General features: G+C 35.1%; 2 protein-coding genes across 2 annotated transcripts in view; both read left to right on the top strand.

Annotated features, from left to right (window-relative positions):
* The window catches only part of LOC110370818 (uncharacterized), a 73,794-nt gene extending 57,801 nt beyond the window's left edge, over positions 1-15,993 (top strand). Inside the window, exons 3-4 of the mRNA XM_021326796.3 lie at positions 3,127-4,100; positions 13,328-15,993. Coding sequence (XP_021182471.3) covers positions 3,131-4,100; positions 13,328-13,932 — 1,575 coding nt within the window. The 5' untranslated portion in view covers positions 3,127-3,130 and the 3' untranslated portion in view covers positions 13,933-15,993. The remainder of the gene's footprint in view (positions 1-3,126; positions 4,101-13,327) is intronic.
* Positions 1-20,174, top strand: part of LOC110370833 (protein D3) — a 146,518-nt gene extending 126,344 nt beyond the window's left edge. The window contains exons 2-6 of the mRNA XM_021326817.3: positions 17,076-17,102; positions 17,387-17,472; positions 18,827-18,950; positions 19,404-19,617; positions 19,989-20,174. Coding sequence (XP_021182492.3) covers positions 17,076-17,102; positions 17,387-17,472; positions 18,827-18,950; positions 19,404-19,617; positions 19,989-20,127 — 590 coding nt within the window. The 3' untranslated portion in view covers positions 20,128-20,174. The remainder of the gene's footprint in view (positions 1-17,075; positions 17,103-17,386; positions 17,473-18,826; positions 18,951-19,403; positions 19,618-19,988) is intronic.
* Positions 20,175-20,828: the final 654 nt, after the last annotated feature.

The following is a 20,828-nucleotide window of genomic DNA, read 5'->3' as shown; positions in this document are numbered from 1 at the left end:
TTCTTTTAACATTACGTCAATCTATTGGAATAGGTATTATGAAAATGTCTTTTTTCGTTGTGCCTAAAAACTCGAATCAGTTTGAAAAAAAAAAATACTTTTGGGAATCTATACAATCCCCAAGTGACATAGATTGTATTTTATCTGGACGCGGGAAGTAATTTTCACAGGACGCTGGCACTGTGGCAAAAAGCTAGTTTTACAAATAAGCTAATTTTCGCATTTTTCAAGGGACACACAAACATTTTTAGTTCACGTGGGTAATCACGGGTTTGGTCAATCTATTAACATTTCATTAATGGCTAATCATTAATTGATTCAGAAACACATCTAGACGAAACAAAAATCGAAGGAGACTAATATGCCTCTTACCACCTAATAGTACCTTTTGTAATGGTACTTTGCGATTTACACAGTGCAGTGACCACGTGTAAAAAGCATGGCACTTTACCATAGACAAACTCAATAATACCTAGGTCTATTTAATTAAACCACGTTCCATACTGGACTCAATAACCTATAAATTATTATTCAACACCATTCTCTTGTCACATTACAACAAGGAAATCGCTATTATGTAAATAAGCTCTTAATAATGTAAATTGTACGCCTACTGTTCATGTTTGTTCACGACGAAAAATTTATTTTCCGGGTGATATGAATATTTAGTTTATGGGTATTTATTTAAAAGTTTAATACTAATTAAAATTTCGTGACCACTTATATAAAAAAGTAAGTCGGCTGAACGTGAAAATCTCAGGAGCTACTGGACCGATTAGAAAAAATCTTTCAGTGTTAGATAGCCCATTTATTTTTCAGCCGAGTGCGTGGAGTAGTTCCCAGGGGATGATATAGAATAATAACATCGTGTCTTATTTGATTATAGTTTTAAAGACTCGCTAAGGATCTTTGGACTTAACTTTTGAATGTCACATTTAAAAATGGAATCACATTTATTTTGACACCACAGCTCATGTTTAGATCGCGCCTTATAAAAGTTTCTAAGCGTATTAGTTATGGTATTATTTGATATCGTTTTCCTCAAATATCTGTTCTGATGTAATTCACAAATTAATTAAAAATTATCTAATAAGCAATCCTATTATCCCACGCTTCTAGGCTTGCTTCAAAAGCGCGTTTGCCAAATTTATACACGTAACAATTCCGCAACGAATCAACCTAAAAACACTGGATTTTCGTAACAAACAACTAAATTAAGTAAGGCCCATTGCTGATGGTACATAATTAAAATTAAAAAATTGTGACCAACAATAACTCTGTGATCTTGATAAGGCAATCTCGAATTACAAAAGTTCACCCAGTTTTGCCTGTAAAGTCGGAAATACACTACATATTATGTAAAGTGATCTCCCACAGACCTACTATTGTTGTAGAAACGTCTAGAAGTGGTTCGAGACACAGAGAACAGCGAACTAGAGTTGGCAATCAGTTTATGAACGTATTGTTAGAAACATACTTAGGCCGTGTCAATTCTCAAAAGCAAGAATAGTTATTAAGGCAAATTGTTAATTAAAGTTGTTGGATTGCTGTGTATATTAATTCTCAAAACTAAGCGTTGAGTTATTACTCAACTTTCCTAAATGGTGTATGTAAGTATCTGTAACTACATGGTTATTTCGTTAGCCTATTTAGTATCATATACGTCGTAAATGGTTTTCCTCAGAACATTGATCAACGTTTATCAAGTAGCAAAGAAAATTAAACCATGAAAATATATTTTAAAGATACTAAAATAAACCTTAGGAACGTTACGTTAAGTTATAATAGGGAGCAAAGAAAACCTGAATGGCTGTTATTCATATTATTTCAAAGCCTATAAACATCATCAGAGCCTAATATTACGCAGACACCTACGTAATTGTTTGATTTATCGATATTCGAAACAAAATATTGCAAAATAAAACACCTATTCAAAAAACCCATTATTAATAGAAATAACATCGATAAATAAAGATATTTGCTAAAATGAAGAAAGTAGGTGAAGCGCCGTATATAACAAAATCCTTGCCTTCTTGACATAGGCTGACATGTCAGGCTTATTTTGAAACTCTTTACATAACCTCGCACCAAAGAGGTTGGATAACATCGCTTATGACTTCTACCATCATAATTATCTTCTCTAATTCATTGCTCATCACTAGGAAGTGTAGTTTTTGCGCAAAATGTCGCACGCTTGCGACAAACTATTGTCTTTTCTTTATTTTTTTCATATTACGCTTTCTCCAACACATACTTGTTTCATTTGAGAATTTTAATGTCGGTGCTGGCGAGATGAGGAAAAATTATGTTACGTAAAATGTGAAAGACGTAATTGATGAAAAAGTATTTAACAAGAAGATTGATGGAGCGACGTAAGTGAGTGAATTAAAAGCTGTTAGCGTTAATGCAACGGCTGAAGTTTATAAGCTAACATAAACGTAAGGTTTCTCAAGAAATCTGTTGAAGGAAAGACAAGTTTCACTTTCAAGCCCAAATCAATAGACTTCTTAGGAAAAAGATAACCTTTTCTACCTAATCATATAATGTTCTACTTACCTAATAATATTTTTACAATTTCGTTTGCCATAAAATTAGCCAATTATTCTATTTTAGAACACAGATGCATTGAAAGAAAGCAAGTGAAAGCAAAGGTGCGAGCCATAATTACGTTTACTTTTCAATTAAAAACGCTAAGGCATTTGAACAATATTGGTAGTTAAAATCGATTCGTGATAGATCGTCATACAGAAATATCGATTTGGTATCGATAAAAATATCATATGGGTGTTCGATTAATCAGAAAAGTTTAGAGTCGATAAAATTCGTAGCGCTTTTTGCCCTTTCATTTTATATTGTTTTTGAGAAGGGCCATGATTTAACTATGTTACAGGTAATAAAAGAAAAGTGCATATTTAAAAGTACTTTCTAACTACACTTTTTATGTAATAATCATAAAAATGAATGTTTAATTTGAATATAAAGAATAGTGTCCATACTTTATTCTAGTTTAAATAAGTTCAGTAGGTGACCTCTACACTAGGGTCCTAAAACAAGTGGGTAACTAAGTTGTCAATACAACCGATCGGTCGACGATGTTATTAATACGAATATTTTCATTGTTCACAGAACAATGACCGTAAAGAAAACAGCCCGGACCGGTGGCTTCGCGGCCATGGTCGCGCGGCAGAAGATGCACTCCGCCAGCCAACAGCTCGACATCCTGACCATCAGCAAGCCCACCTCCCTGCAGGCCTACAACATCGTCGTCGGCTTCAACGAGAAGGACCAACTACAGTTACTCACTAAAGACGACATCACAGACGAAGACAAAAAACTTATCAAAGACTACACAGAACTTAAACCTACCAAATGTGAAAACATCTCGATAGACGACATCTCAAATTGTGTCAACATCGAGAACTATCCCAATTGTGACAACACTCTAGTCTTTTACATAGCCAAAAACATGAACAAAGAAGCCATAGCGCTCAAGTTCGAGAACGAACAGGACTTCAAGAGAATATACTTCACGTACAAATACTTCAAAATGCGGAACCGACTGACGAAAAACACGAACAACTATTCGAGCAGTGAAAACTTGTTTTCTAAAAAGAAAACTTATGACATTTTCAAAAGCAGAAAGAATAGTATGGATGACTACAGTTTATTCGATAAGGGACGCAATGATTACGACTTACTGCAAACAATAGATAATGATGGCGTAACACACATATCGGTGCAGCAGAAGAATAATGTAAATAATCGATACGAACAGCCTATGAGTCTGATTGGAATAAGGAATGATTTGAATGAGACTGGTGAAATAGACAGCATAATATACACTGATATAGAGATCCCATCAAAACCAGACAGGAAGAGGTTGTTTCACAAGAAGCCCAAAGCTCCTCAGCCTCCTATGTTAAAAGATAATCAGCCGAAAGTGTTGAAGGGTGAATTTGTGCGAGTGAACGTTGATCGAGCGCCGGACATAATACCGAAGGACAATAAGCTGAACAAGGTACCGGATATTCTCATGTTCAGAGAGAACAAAACCAACAAAAAGAACGCGACGAACAACATCTGGCCAGCAAGTAATAAAGGTGAGTTCTTTAGTTTTCAATCGTATCTACATCATATTGTTTTTCATAAAAGTAAGCACTTAAAAACAATTGAGGCTTAACTTTTTTGCTCCTATTGGTTTTTACTTCAGTAGGATCTAAAAGATATAATCTCGACCATTTCTTGTTCTGTATAATCTTTTTTTTTCTAATTATATCGAACCATCTAAAAGCCACAGTTACACGAAATACTATGAGTCATTTTAACTCCCGTGCACCGCAGTGATTTTTGCCACATTGAATAAACCTGCAGTTAAGGTCTAAAAATACCACAGTTCATGTCATCATTATAGAGGAATCAATAGACAACATGGTGCAGCCAATATTGTTATATAACTCCTAGGAAATTCTGATGTCAGTTGTTACGTACTACGTTAATCGCTACGTACAAATTTCTATCATCCAAAGCTAATCTATTGTATAGGCTGTTGATTATAGTATCTAATGACCCAAGTTTAACTTCTTATGATTGTTCATTAATCATAGAAGTAAAAACTACAGTCACCTCTTTGATATCATCATCAATATAATTTCCTGGTACTTTATAAAACCTCTTTCCTTATTTCAAAATTCACCCTTGTCTTTGTTAGAACCTTCATCATGATCGTTAAGTTTCATGGTTTTTACCAGGAAAATATGAAGATCTCTTTGATTTACCTTATGACTTCCTATAAACACTTTCCCATCCTAAAGCTAAAAGATAGAGCGATTAGTTAGGTAACGGACTGGCTGTTCCTGATAGTCTGTTATTGTTGCAAGTTTATACTTACCTATATATTATTTTATTTGAGATTCCATGTAATTTTTTATTTATTTGCATTCCATATTTAATCTGTTTACAAATAAAAAACGAGAAATTATAACTGTGTATCAAAAAAATTAATCCGCATCGCTATCAGCGGGGATTGTACCCAAAAGGCTGTCTGCATTGCCATGATAGATGGCAATGCATATTTTTTGATCGAACATTATTTAATTTCAATCAAACCTCTTTTCACTGTCATTTCAGCTAGTCTTGTCTTCCCCTTCTTCATTTACCTTATCTCTCAGATCTTCACCAATATCAGCTGTTTGATCTATTTCATCAGCCTATCTTAGACACGGTTGTTGTTAGGCATTAACACGTAAACAAGCCAAGGCCACTGCCGACCCATCGTTTGCGTAACCGGTCATTCACTTGCAGCAACTTCTCCGACTGTGTCACTGTAAACCATTTGTATGGGCAGAGTAAGACTCTGTTCATCTTTAAAACATGTAATATAGCCGTTGCGAAGTTTTTGATGTGCTGTCTAAGATAGGTTTAAGTTTTGTTTGCTAATTACGAAATTATTTGTAGCTGTCAATCAAACTTTAACATTGCTGATGCTTCAACAATCATATCTTGCACTATAACATTTGACAATAAAATAAATATTCTGTTGTCTAGTCTTGTAGTATGAGATTTATCTACACAGGCTACAGGTGCAGTACATAAACCTTTAGTACATTTGTTTTGTAAACCTCTCTCAAAACTCAATAGACAATTTAGCCCTACCTTTACTCCGTTAAAAAAATCCTGTGCTTGTTATTCGTGTTCCACGTAAATCCTAGATTGGCAACATATTACAGAGTCCTACGTGTTGCTATGCATCTATTTGGTATGGGCACTTAGGCACTGTTCGAGTCATAACGTTGCACTATCCGTAGAGACAACATTGCGCATGAGTTTGTTTAGAAGCCGCGGCACGATCGACCCACTCAGGCCTATGGTTGATAAAAAATAATGGCGCCGGTGCACAGGTCGATTGTGCAGGCTTTAATTAGGGGTAATTATGTGATTGAGATTCAAGTGCTTTTAGCAACCTAATGTCATTGGGCTTTTAGTACGGATTACTATTGACTTATAGAAATTTTCTTCTTCTTGGCGAGTCAATGGCAACTTAAATTTTGGAGGCCCAATATTTCGCTACGCATTCGGCATTGTCAGTAGCGTTATAGAAATAAATAATCAGATGATCATTCAAGTCAGCCATATCTATTTTTACCAAATTCTAAGAAAACTGTAGACCTTTGTATTATCGAATAAACGCAAGAAAGTCAAACTGGCAAAGAAAGTCCAAAACTCCATAGCGTTTGCTATATAATCCCAGTAACAAAAAAGTAAAGAAAATCCCCAAACTCTCATTACGCTAAAATCAGTCACGTAGGGCTAATCAAACGCGCGCCGTGATTGGCGGAACCGATTTATCAACAACAGCCAGTGATCTCACTATTTCCACACTTTAGGCACGACACAGATGCTTAAACACATGATGATTATGTATTCCTATTTACCATACAGCGTGTTACGTGTTGTCTAGGCCTTAAAGTATCGTAACTTGAATATATTGAGTTCTAAAAATAATTGCGATGTCTCATCTACCTGGGAAGCATTGAACACATATTATGAGCACATGTTTAATGCCTATATAATGGCCTACTTCTTTTTCCTCCTGCCCTGTTTCAAGCTTCCAATTTTATTTGGGGTGGGCGCAATATGTCATTCTCTTCCATTTTCCCCTGTCACTCGTCATACTCACACTCACTCCCTTCCTATTCATATCATCTTTCAGGCAATCCAACCATCTTTTCTTCCTCTCCATCCATCTACATTCATACTTAGCACACACTTGATTCTTACTTATATAATGGCCTACTAAGATGTAAATATAAAAATGTCTATTAACAATTTTTTTGGCAAACCAATGTTTTGGCTATTGATTACTAGATTCCTTTAAGTGGGGACTTTAGCGGCCTGGTAAAAATATTCTTCCACAATAATTTGAAATTTAACTATTAGTGTGTTAGGGGTCGACCATTAAGAGAAGTGTAATTGATTTTGAACAAAAGCTTAAATGTGACACGGCGCATAACATTGTCTTAGGTTCTATGCGCATACACATAAGGATCTGACCTATTAACCTAAAGAGTCATAAAAGAGAGATACAAAATCTTATTACAAGGTTAATTAATATTGAACGCTCTATGGAAGTCAATTAGCTAATTATTAAGCATTTACCTAACATGAGCAATATGCTAAATATATTAGTTATAGACTTTAATGGCCTGAAGGTTATGACAAGCTTTAAACTCTAACTCAAAATCATTTATTCAAACTTAGCTGCAAAACTTTTTGAACGTCAATAATTTTCAAAAAATAGCCCCCAAAACGCCTATCCTTCACCACTTCTTATGTGCTTCTGCTGGGAAGAAGCGGCGAGTCAAACTCCACAGCCAAATTAGGCAGCATTTAAAATCAAATACTAGTTGACAATGCTTAAAAGCAAAAATATGTATAGAAATTCCTATAAAAATTCAGAAGTTACAACATGAAATCACTGTATTGATTATTCTAAGCAACAGTTTGCAAATGCTTGTCGTCTTCGGCAATAATGAATACACTTGAGAGCTAACAATTTGGGTCAGTAACGATACTATTTGAAATTCATAAATTGCGAAAAAACTTCATTGTCAATGTAGTTGTAAGCACGACTACTGATCATATTGGGATTTTCTATCAAGCCAGATTTTCTGACTAGATTTAAGTTTAGTTGGACCTCTCAATCTCCATCTTGTTTACTTCACTGCACATATATGTATCAGACTTCCAGACAAATTTAGGTACATAGGCTTAAATTTGAAAATGCTAAAGGTCCCTCGTCACTCACATAAGGCTTAAATAAGATGACGACGTTTCTAAGTACATTGATATACAAAAAAAACCCTATATTTTCGTTTCAATTTCTAAGTATCAATTTTTATATATTAAAATAATTTTTCAATTAACACAATTTAATTGCTAGCTACTTATAATTAAAACATAACAATAAGTGAAAGAGGACGACATGAAACCTGCGCCCGCGTCGTTGTAGTACAAGTATATGTACAAGTCGTGCTGTATTGTCCCCGCAGTCACTCGAGCTTAGATTCTTGTCGGACACACGATTATTGCAAATTAGTCTGACGACCATTACAATATAACGACCTTTTATGATAAGTAAATAAACATTGTATTATATGGAATTGTTTCCCGTAGTTGAATAATATAAAGGACAATATCCTTCTATTTCTTGCTTAAATTATTTCATGAATCGGTCCTGTCGTTTCACAGATTTGGAAAACGTCTTCAATGTATATACCTAGCATAGATAACTACCATCTATGATCAAATGGTGATCAGTCAAAATCAATGGGGGTCAGTCGCCTCGAGGTAAGCCAGGATTCGTCAACCTGATCTAATTTGACGATCATTCAGATGTACCAACCTTCATTGGTGGTAACATGTCCGTACGGTAAAACTAAAAAACGGCCAAACCAAAAAAAGAGACTTTAGTCAAAACTTACATATTTTCTGTTTCAATATGGTTCAAGTTACCATGTCCTCAAAATCTTCCCCGCTAGTGAAATTGAGCAATGGTATGCAAACTCAAAAGCATTATATTATTTAAGGCCAGTCTAAGCAAATAGCTGTGTTTATACAAAGCCAATAATGTAGGGTCTATATAATATTAGTTTAGCCTCAATTAACACGGTACATTCGATTATGGAAAATATTATTTACATTTCTTATGTACGTGAATTAATTTTGGTGGTATAGAATTTCGATCGCCATTTGGATGTTCTAGCTATTTTAATTTTTGAAGAAGTGATATCATTAATTAATATAGAATGGATTTAACTAAGGTTTGATTTTTTATTCGGCTCAGTCACGTGAAACCTCTCATCTAAAAGTATCTTAGGCAAAGGTCGGACAAAAAAGACAAGAGCGTGAAAAACATACGACGTTGACTTTGAAAAACCTGTCACATTCACGATTAGTGTTTTGGCATGAGTCTAGCCGCTCTGCCGGGGCTGTGGGATTGTTCGGAAGAGCTTCCACAGCCCTGGTACATAAAGGGTTTAACAGAAAGAGTCTGACACTTCCTCACGCTGCACCACGACGGGAGCTGAAGAAGAAAAAAATATTGAGAAAGGGATGGGACAGAGCCTGCGAAAGGTTTCCCTACATCTATTGGGATAGGACTAAAACCTCAGCTTATTAAACATAAAATCTTCATAGCAAAATTAACAATAAGGGTTAGGTGAGTTGCGCATACGCTGATTGTAAACTATGATTAGCTACGGTATGTTCAAGCACGTGACTGTGAGATGTGAAGCTGTAACGATAAGCCTTATTCGGAACTAGGGACCGATTCCAGATTATGAAATTATAATTTTGTTTAATAAGAACTTGTACTCTATATCAGTTTGTTTTGGAATACTTTCTGTGAAGTACCTATTTTATTGTATTTTTCTGGGATGAGGTAGTTCTTTTTCCTGAATTTGGATCTATAGCTATTGTCTTCGAAAATGTTCTTCATTGGCAGACTTTTTTTTTAATTCTGCGCTAAATCTAACCTATAAGTTATTAATTGCATTCTTTAGTTAAACCAGTTAAACTGTTTTCAAATTGAACCCCTTAATAGATATCTCCTGACCACCACCAATTTTCTCAAAAAGTTCCATTACAATGGTCTCATAATACACACATACTAGTACAAACTACTGATCCGGGACAGCCACAAAGAGTCGTAACCACTCGCATCCGTGTCAAAGATGGCAGCATGTCATCTCGAGCCGTTTGTGCAACTGAGGACAAGCTCGTAAAAGTGGATTGCGTTAAGACAAACACTTTATGAGTGACGATGAAGATTCTAATAGTACCGGTATTGGGAAATTTGGATGCAGGTTGTTATAGAACAGTGACTTGGCTTTCTTAGGACAGGATACAATATGATATCTTTGGAGTATCCCATGTAAAGTCATAATACCAGTTATCAAGTATGCAATTTTGCATGATCATCAGCCATCTCATTGTCTAACAGATGGGTGACAAAACAGAGAGGTATAATCAGAAGTAAGTAACTCGTTAGCTATTGGTACCTATCCCAAACACACTCAGAAAATATGTATAAAATCCTAAATATGATGTTTACGTAAAAACTGCGTTTACTATTACACGTTGATGTCCCAAAATATAAGAGGTAATCCATCTTGCATAACTGTATCTTACCTATTGGTCTACACCACAATAGGCTGAAGGTAGGTACTGCAAATGTCACATCAAGTGCTTGTATTGTAATCTCTATTGTCTACTATATAAGGTCCAAAATAGTAGACAGAATGAAATTAATTGAAGTACCAATAAAGAATGGATTTTACTACGAATAGTAGAATAGTCATAACGTTTTATGATGTAATAAATTAATACGTGGTTTCTTCTGAATAAGAATCTTTATTAGAATCGTCCCTTTTAGCCATCATTTAATAATGATGCAGAATCTGTGCGCACAATCATAAAATTCAAAAGGATCTAAAGATTTGCCCATTAAATACCAACTTTCCGTTCATTTTGTGAACTGAGCCCCACAGTATCTGCCTAGCCTTTTCCCAATCATGTTGAAATCGGCTTCCAGTATAACCGATCCAGCTAAACACCAGTGATTTACAAGAAGCGACTGCCTATCCGACCTCCTCAATCCAGTTACCCGGGTAACCCAATACCCTCTTGGCAAGACTGGTTGTCAGACTTTATGGATTCTGACTACTCGTAACGACTGTCAAGGATGGTCAAATAAAAGCCCCACAGTATATGAATGTGACGAATCTTAAGTCCATATTGGATAATAATGACACAAATACGGATATCCGAATTTCAAACAGTGTAGTGTCAAAATTATTAGTCAGCCACATTGGCGAAAAGTGAAAGGGGTTAAAACCATTCCTTGTAATATTATGATTCATTTAGGTATTGCCGTTAGAATCAATATGGGATTTGGAAATACATTTTGCGTTCACTAATTTCGTAATAATCTCAAGCATTTGGAAGACGGATGTTGTATTGAGTACATACTAAAAGAAATCTAGCAGTTCCCCATAGTTCTAGCCACGCCACACATCGAGGGATTTTATGCCCGCACCTGGATAAAAGTAGGTTTATAGCTTTCCTCAAAAAATAGACTAACTCCGGATACTCTGTTCACTACCTCACACAGTTTTTCATTACCTACCTCTTTTAACCTTTTGCTTCCTAACATTTTATTAGTCTTTAAAAGAGGAATCCCACAAAGTATGACGTTTTTAGCTATGTGAGAAAACTTGCAATCTCAAGCCTGTAATAAATAATTCCAGTGACACAGAATGTCATGCAACAGTAGTCAAAAGTTACGGAAGCGAGCAGTAAAGTGACACGCGCGGGAATCGAACCTGCCCTTCATGCTCGGATAATGTAACATATATGATTACTGTAACCCTGATCTCCTGTTACAAGTCTCTGTGAGTGATGATTTATGTATTACAAACTGATCTTTCTTCGTAAGCAAGCATGGTGATTGATGCTCATAGAGAATATAGATTTCCTAAAAATATTTTTCTTCACCTTTAGATACTCGTCATTGGTGTTCCAAATTATAGGTAACTTAGATATGTAGGTACCTTACATTGAGACTTTCCTAATCTGGAAGCGCATAGATAAAAAATAACCAATAGGGCATCGCCACCATATGTCTCATGGTGTGTCACCTGTGGGACAATAAAATGGTTGATTATGATGAAAAGTTTTCAACACAACGAAACATTATTTGTATTTTTTAATTTCTTCAGCATGAACTCTATCTATCGCATTTTTGCTAATTCTAACCAAAATATCAAGGCTTTATTTAAATGTAATCTGTATGTAACCGAATTGAATTTCGATGCTCATCACATCGGCCATATTGAAATACAATGTTTAAAATGAAGGTCGCATTACCGGCCGAGTTCAGGCTTGCGAAATAAATGAACTTTTCATATTTTAATAACATGATAATTGACGTATAATATTGAAGGTCTATTGATGCGAGCCTAGTACAATCCCCTGTGGTACACCTTATTTCTTAGTTTTAAAAATTACGAAAAAAAAATCTCTTGGTTAACGATAGAGATATAAAAACAAACAAACATAAAAGATATACAAACCTCCGAATTGAGAACCTCCTCCCCTTTTGGGAAGTCAGTTAAAAAATTAAAATTAATTTTAATTGACAATAAACCGAAAATGTAGTACCAGATAAATTTTCAAAAACGCTTGTAGCTTTCGTTATCTGTTGCATCAAAACATTAAAACAAAATATCACCTTGTCCTTTAGAATCAAAAACCTTATCTCTGATCTAACTTTTACATTGTCTGATTATTCAAACGTTTTGTTCAGCTCTGGTTCTGATAGATGTTTAAATGTCGGCCCATGTTCTTCATTATAAAGGGGTTCACATAAATTATTCCGAAATAAATTTTCAAATCAGTCCTAAGATTTCGTATCGTGTGATAGATAATCTAATAGGACTAATATATTATAATCTGGTTTCTGTATTTTACCCAATCAAAAGCCTCCTTAAGCTGCATAGATTAAGCGATATATCCGCATACAGTTTTTACTATAATTATGAATAGGACTCACGTCTAACGAGCTCCGAGCTTGGAAACGTCTTTCAGATGCGAATAGAAAGTGAGGAAGTCGGCTAGACAACGCACGAACTCATACAAAACACGACATCTTTAGAATCTAAGCAAACATCTAGAGTTCCTACTATCTTGATAGAAACAAAGAAATATACTACCTACTAAATTAACGTCAAAATTGTACATTTTCCTGTAAACAGCGGCATCCTTGCAGTCCGATCAGCTAGGTCATCTCCGTCAGTCATGTCTTGTAGCTCGCAGCCGATTCGTATGCGCGGGAGCACGGAAACGCGCGCGTGCTCCGAATCCAAACCAACAGCTGATGTAACGCTTGCATCCAATTCGGAGTTATTTACGTACCCACAAATAACAGGCCTTACAATTTATAATTACGTTCCAAAAATCTCATTAATATTCGTATCCATTAAATCTTAAGATAACTCTAATTTATTCGTTTATTTTTGTATATAGGAAGTGAAGGTCTGTCTTGGCCAGACTGCGAAATAAGCACGACTTATTTAAATAAGTGCTTTAAGTTAAATATTGATAAAGAGCCACCTTGGTCGGTAGCAAACAGTTATGTCCAATACGGAATTTGTTTGATTCTGGTTTTTTACTCGCTGCCGGATCTCTGTAATGATAATGATGATGAAATTAAGACTGCGAATCCTTTGTATGAATATCTTATAAATAGTCTGTTGTTTCTCGTTTTCAGTGACCGGCTACGAGTCTGACCGCGAGGAGTGGAAGAGCAGCCGATCCCAGTTCTCAACGACAGCGTTCGACAGCCTCGCCAGGCCGACCAAGATGGCGATGGCCCTCACGCTACGGAAACCCCAAAGATTGGAACCAGTACCCCAGTATTACCGCATGCCAAGCGAGCAGAAACCAAAACTTACGCCTATGCCGTTCAGACCGAACAACTTCCTCCAGCGACCGCCTCGGCTACCGCGACCGAATACAGACATGAAAAGGAACCTGTTGAGCACAGACCACAGGAAATTCACCTCCCTACAGAGCTTGGAAATACCTAAGAAGTTAAGCGAACCGAAGAAGCAGCAGATTGACCCTAAGAAAAATAACTATTCGAATATTTCCCACAGAATAACCGGCTTGACGAATAAATTAAGAGACTTAGGTAACCCTAGCAACACGATCGGTAGATTTAAGGCTCAGTCGCACGGTGACGTTGCTAATCTGAAGCCAGTTTTGAAGATGAACGGTCAGGACGGAGCCAAGCGGTCGGTAGTCAGGACCTGCAGTGCGGAACCACCAAAGAAAGTAACATTCAGCGCATTTGCCACCGTTCAAGTTGTGTGAATGTTATTTGAGATATTGATTAGTGGAAACTGGTCTGATTTACCTAAGAATCTTGATAGAGCTACACTATACAACGTTGCGAATAATTAGAATATATCCAATAGCGATGTTGTTATTGCAGCTAATTTCATCGGTATTAGTGAGATCAGACGCAGTTCATCGATTGTATCTAACATATTAATCCAAGGACTGACTGATTATAAGAATATTATCCAACTTAACAATAGATTGTAGATATCGTCGGTCACGTTAATTTGTAAAGTTTAACTAACTAGAGAGGAGGTCAGGCCGGGAACTCTGTGTAAATATAATTTAAAATGGCGTTTGAAGTCATGAGCATGTAATTTAGTTTAGTCTCTATTAAGAGTTTAATCTTCATTTCAAAGCCCTGCATTGATTACTTGTTCTTCAGTTCCTTCTAGTGGGTTTAAAGCTTCTGCAATTTTAATTTCTTCAAATATATCATCTAAAATGCGAATTTCATCATCTAGTATTTATATTGGTCTTGTAACTATATTTATTCCACCTAAGTATATGAAGTAATTTATCAATTGTAATTAAACATATTTGATTCTGATCTGACAGTTGAAAAAGATTTAACCAAATCTATGTTCTGATGAGGTATCATAAATTTTCAATGACGACAAAGTTGACGAAACTTGTGCATTAACTGATATAATTTTGTAATCCTTTTAAAATGTTACACAAATTGAAATGAGGTCGATATCAATCATAAAGTTGTCTTAAATTTTATTTCTTGCATGTTGATTTAATTCAGTACAATAGTTTTTCAAGTTTTTATCAATTTTGTCGTGATTTTACATGTATGATTTAGCCTTGTAGTATTGTGTGGTTGCAACACGATCCTTACTGATATCATGAAATGCCACCAATCTTTCGAGAGATTGCTGTCGGTCAGTTTCAGGCAAATCGTGGTTATTCGACAAAAATATTTATTGTTATTTATTTATTCTTTACGAATATATATTATAGACAGTAACGACAATATAGGCTTCAATATTTTGATCGATGATTTTTGTCCGAGTACGTCTATATTTAGTTCACTGATCCTTCTGAAATTTTCAAGAATATTCCAAACACTAGGTATTTTCTCTTTGAAACCATGAGCTAGAATCCTTTACAAAATGTTTAATTTCAATATAAAATTTTTGAGTAAAACAATCTATTTATGTAGAAAAAGACTCGAAATCATCTGTTATATTATTGCTAATTCATTGTGTACCAATCAATCAATATTTATTTTAACTACAATTATCAAATGTTTTAAAACCCATATTTTATCGATCACGTTCGCAATTTGCTTTATCTGTGTTTTCCAATCTCACTACTACATTACTAAGATTATTTTAATTTCATAATAATGTTCCTTTGTTTATCATCAGTGTTTAATTAGCAGGGGACGTGTCACGATGTTTCAGTCATCATAAGCCATTTGTGTGACAAATAATAACCGACATTTATTAAAATTCCTTAATATCTATCCCATATACCTGCTTTTACACATCTAAGCAAAAATAAAGTTAACAAAATTGTATACCTACTCTAAGAAAAGGTTGAGTATGAAATGATTAAGTAAGAAATGTGGAATCCTAGTCGATACAATTTTCGATCACTATTTTGCGAACTTTTCTACGCTTGTAAAGCATATCTTTCTTCTTGTGATTTGATTATGCTTTCTAGCTAAGCAGAAGCATAAAGAAATATTTGTTTATAAGATTGTCTATGTAGGTAGCTATCCAAAAATGGAAATTATATCGTAAGGTATAATGCCATTTAGATTAAACTGAAATATAATTAGAATCTAAGAATTAGTCTTTTAAATATTTCTATAGTTATATCAGAATATTAATATAAAGAATATTTGTAAAATTGTAACTACTGTAAGTATTATTATATAAATAAAAGTCATAATTAGTTTGGCATAATAATTATTCGCATAGAATTATGTTTCGCGTAGGTTTTGTTTGTATTAATAATAATTATTGTGTGCATTCATAATAACGCTGTTTGATTTATTTTGTTGTTACTACTTTGTTTCTTTAGATTTTGTTTTGAAAAATAATAAAATGTTTGTTTATCAAAAATATTCACGTTGTCTTATTTATTCCCAAAATGACCTAGCTTAGTATTGCTTTTTGAATACTTACCTTAGCTTAGCTGTCAAGTTGATATTTTCAGAATTCTCACATCATATGCCATAAAATTGCTGTCTACTACTACATCTTATAACTGGATATTAATCATGGTATTAGAAAAAAATCCACAATTTTACAAAATAGAGGTTTTCCAAAGTCAATACTTTTTTGAGAAAACGCGCCATCAAAGACTCGATACTAACAGGGAAAAAAGTGGAACAATGCGTGGTTTTAAACCTCTGATATTTCTTTCTGTTGCACCCGAAGCGGGATTCTTTTCAATTCGAATTAATAAAATGCTGACAGCGTACTCTACAGTCTACTTCAACCAGAGAATATTTAGGCAGAACTGACTTCTAAAAACGATTAGGTACTTAAATCGATTCAAGAATGTAATTTGAATAGTAGGTACTGTTTATTCATAAGTAACCAACATGACATTTGAAGATTTCATAATACACAGTGTGAATACCTAATTTTTATTGCACTTAATTGCCTCTTATCTTATGTATAAAAAACTGTCATTATTGTGTAAATAACAGCTTTTTATTCCAAAGAGTTATCACTTTTAGTACAATGTCAGGGTTATCGTAATTTTATCAAGTCATTAATCTTGTACGAAATGGTCACTTTTATTTGCAACTAGCCGTTTTCAAGCGGTTTCACCCGCATCCCGTGGGAACAACTGCCCGTAACTGGATAAAATATAGCCTTTTTTACTCGGGAAGAGTGCAGCTTTCCAACAGTGAAAGAATTTTTCGAATCGGTTCTGTAGTTTCGGAACCTTTTAGGGTTTAAACAAACAAACACAAGAATAGTTCCTCTTTATTATATTAGCATACATACATAGATGAAAGAGTACCATATGTTTCTGTCTTCCTCTTTTCTTGTAGTTTAGAAAGAGATGGATATTGTGTGGTTCACGTAAGGCCGATAGTGTATGAAATCGTAAATGTGCCGTGTTTTCATGAAGTTTTAAATTGTTCAGTGTTTTTGAAGCAGTCGTGGAAAAAGGTAGGTTGGCAAAATTAACAGCTTATTTTACTTAGTGTGTTTTTAGATAAAATTAACACTTTACTTATTGAGATGTATTTTAAGTTGGACAATGTTGTTAAGTAAAGCTAATTTCAGTCTAGACTATGTATACATTAAACTTAACAGTGCCTCAACAAATCTACAATGTTTTGAATGTGAAAAATTTCTATAGAAATTAAAATCTCTAGAATATTTTCCTTGCTTATTTAATTAGTATTTAACCAGCAATACTATTAATATTAATTATAATTGTTTGTATACAGTCATCATGTCCCTGGTAGCGCAAGCATTTGAGTCGAGCAAGATCGTACCCGATGTCATCCCGACACCGCCAACCGACACCATCGAGGTGAGATTACAATAATTTACTTACATTTTAATAATTAAACTTAATTTTCTTAATAACATTATCGGCCTAGTCTTTTCCCAAATATGTTGGGGTCGGCTTCCAGTCTCTCCGGATGCAGCTGAAAACTAATGATTTACGTGGAGCGACTGTCTATCTGACCTCGTCAATCTAGTAACATGGTCATGGTCAACCTGGTGACCCTTGGAAAGATAAGTTGTCAGACTTTCTGGCTTCTGACTACACGTAAAGGGTATGATGTTCAAGTTATGTTACTTACCTGCCTACGTAAGATTCTTATAATTATTTGACCTCAATTTCACCCAAAAAAGATAAGTGCAAATCTCCAGACGTTGGTTATCGTACACGAATTCCTCGATTAAGTAAGTACCATTTAATTACATTATTATTTAATAGATAACAGGTGTACCGATAAATAGTGTGAAAACACGTGCTAATATAATCAGTAAGTCATCAATCATTCATTCATAACGATTAGGCGAAAGCAAATCTATCGTACATACCTGCGTACTATTTATAAATGGCTAGGTAAGAACAGAAGTAATCCAAGTAGCATTTTTTAAAAGTTGAGATATTCATAGAAATGCGTTTTTATGAATATCATAATTATGTTGAGATGTGCTCATTTAAAATATGTTTGTTATTTGATAGATATAAACATAACTCAAACTTTCATAGCTGTTTTTCTTTAGTAAATGCAATTTTGATAAAAATATTGATATAATTGTGTTTATATTTAAATATTTGTTGAAATACAGAAACGTAACATAAAAGAGTTTGTTTGAAAAAGTACTGAATAGCACTTGGATAACTTTTGCAGAACCTCACTTCATACTCAAAAGTCCCAAAAATCGACTTAGTTCCATTTTGTCAAAAATGTTACTTGGATCACTTCTGTTCTTAACTAGCCAAATCAAGTTGGGAATAATCAGTACTGTGCCTAATTATGTAATCAATCAAATACCTACCTATTACGATAATCAGTTATAGAGTAACTACCGACAACTTATTGTTCTTTTTGAATAGGTACTAAAGTAGATGATGAGGTGTAGTAAGTAGATCATTATAATGGGTGAAATAAATATAATACTTAATTCAAAAATTTTATTAAAATGTACAGGTACTAGAGAAGAAACTGACTCCTGTATCCTGTATGACAGGAGTTTCCCTCACGCCCCGCGAGAGCACACAGATAAAATTTTCTCGATATGTGAGCTATTCTCTAAATCGGATCAGTAGGTTAGGAAAGGAGCACCTTCTATCAAAAACCCATAACTCTTCAGCTTAACAATATTAGTAAGTGTAGATTTAACTGAACTTGTTGCATTAATTCCAGTTGAAATACCCGAGCGGTGCAATCGCGTCTCAGGGCAATGAGCTGACTCCCACGCAGGTGAAGGAGCAGCCCAGCGTCTCCTTCAACGCTGACCCCAACTCCTTCTACACACTCGTCTTCACTGGTATGCTTGAAGATAACCTAATAACTAAGTATTCTAAATAATTAGCAGTTCGCCATGACAAATTGTAGCATAGAGACTTGTTCGGTAGTGGTTGTTGAAAGACGTCCGGAGTGCGATTCTTGTCATGAAGTTAACATCTGAAAGATTCCTTTTGTATAGAGCTTCAATATGCTCTTTATCTTCAATATTTATGTTGCTTAGATACCTACCCCCTTACCTATCCTACATAGGCATAGCATGCAGCATGCTTCCTAAGTAGATTGTACTTACATATCATAATTAAAGTTTTAGTTGCACCCTTACAGTAAACCAGGTAACACTGGAATATCGAAGGAATTAGACTCTAGCATAAATGTCACTGGGAAATGCTAATAATAGTGGACTGACACAAGCTAATGCTCATCACACCTACAGCTTTATAACCACCATGATCACTTTTCCATTTTCCCCCAGACCCCGACAACTATGACGGTCCTGAGCCCGTCTACCGCGAGTGGCACCACTGGCTGGTGGTGAACATCCCCGGCAGTGATGTCAGCAAGGGCGAGGTCCTGTCCGGCTACATCGGCTCCGGCCCCCCAGCAGGCACTGGCATCCATAGATACGTGTACATTGCGTACAAACAGCCAGGCAAGCTGGAGTTTGATGAAAAGAGGCTGACTAACAAGTGAGTAACCATAGATTGTTATGAAGTAGCGTAGATAGGTTGATGTGATATGAGTCATCGAGTGAGATCTCAAAAAGTATCGTATCTTGCAAAACTTTTATCGTATTTAAAATCCATGTTGAATACCTACTCTAACAGTCCAAGAGTTTATATAGTCATCTGTGTCATTACTAATAGGAAGTTAAATACGGAGACGGCTTGATACTTGAACATGTCTAGATGAGTCGTTCTTTATATTAATATTTTTTACTATCTTGTCATAGTTGCTAAAAGGCTAGGCAGATACCTTGTCTTATGGTGATGGTCGCTAGATCAGAAGATGATGATAAAATCCGCCCTAAAATTAATAATTGTGTTTCCTTCCTTGTCAGGTCCATTGACGGTCGCGCCGCCTTCTCCACGAAGAAGTTTGCGGAGAAGTACAACCTAGGAGCGCCTGTAGCGGGCAACTTCTACCGCGCGCAGTTCGACGACTACGTGCCGCTGCTATACAAGAGTCTAGGCGTTTAGAGTTATTTATTATTGCTATGTTATATTATAATTAAATGTTTTGTTAATCATGTGGCTGGGATTTAATTCATTACAAGTTTCCTGAAGGAAGTAGCTCCCACCCCCAGAAAAAATGCCTAAACTGCTTGCTTTGATAAATACATAGGCCATCTAAAACTGTTTTTTTTTTGTTTTATAAATCCGGTTGTTCCTGACATTGGCGCGTTCTAGCAAACAAAGAAACGCAATATTCAGCTTAACAATGTAGATGTTTATATAGACCCTGTAGTTCTCTTGCTCGGTCTTCTCCATAGAGAAGTACAAGTTAGAAGCGCCTATTTCGGATAACTTCTAACGCGCGCAGATCGACCGCTATCACCACTTTTGTAAAAGGCGCTTAGTGGAAACATGCTCAATACTTATACATTTTTTTTGGTAAAAATTGTTTGCTTATTGTAGGTTATTTTGTATGAATCAACGATTTAATCTTATTTTACTTAATAGTATCAAATTATTAACATTGGTTATCTGAACAAAATTTGATATTGAGAAAATATGTGGTACCTATGCCCGTTTCGATTGTCTATTTTTAAGGAAATAATTTATGTGCAGACTTCTTAAGGACAATATTTATTTTATTCGACCATTGTTTGCTAAAACTTAAGTGCTGTAAAGTTGTACTTATCTTTTGTTTGAATTCAATCGGTAGTTTTGTGTGAAAC

This window comes from Helicoverpa armigera, chromosome 22 (assembly GCF_030705265.1).
Source record: "Helicoverpa armigera isolate CAAS_96S chromosome 22, ASM3070526v1, whole genome shotgun sequence".
NCBI classification, from domain to species: Eukaryota; Metazoa; Arthropoda; class Insecta; order Lepidoptera; family Noctuidae; genus Helicoverpa; species Helicoverpa armigera.
This window is presented reverse-complemented; position numbering and strand designations above follow the sequence as displayed.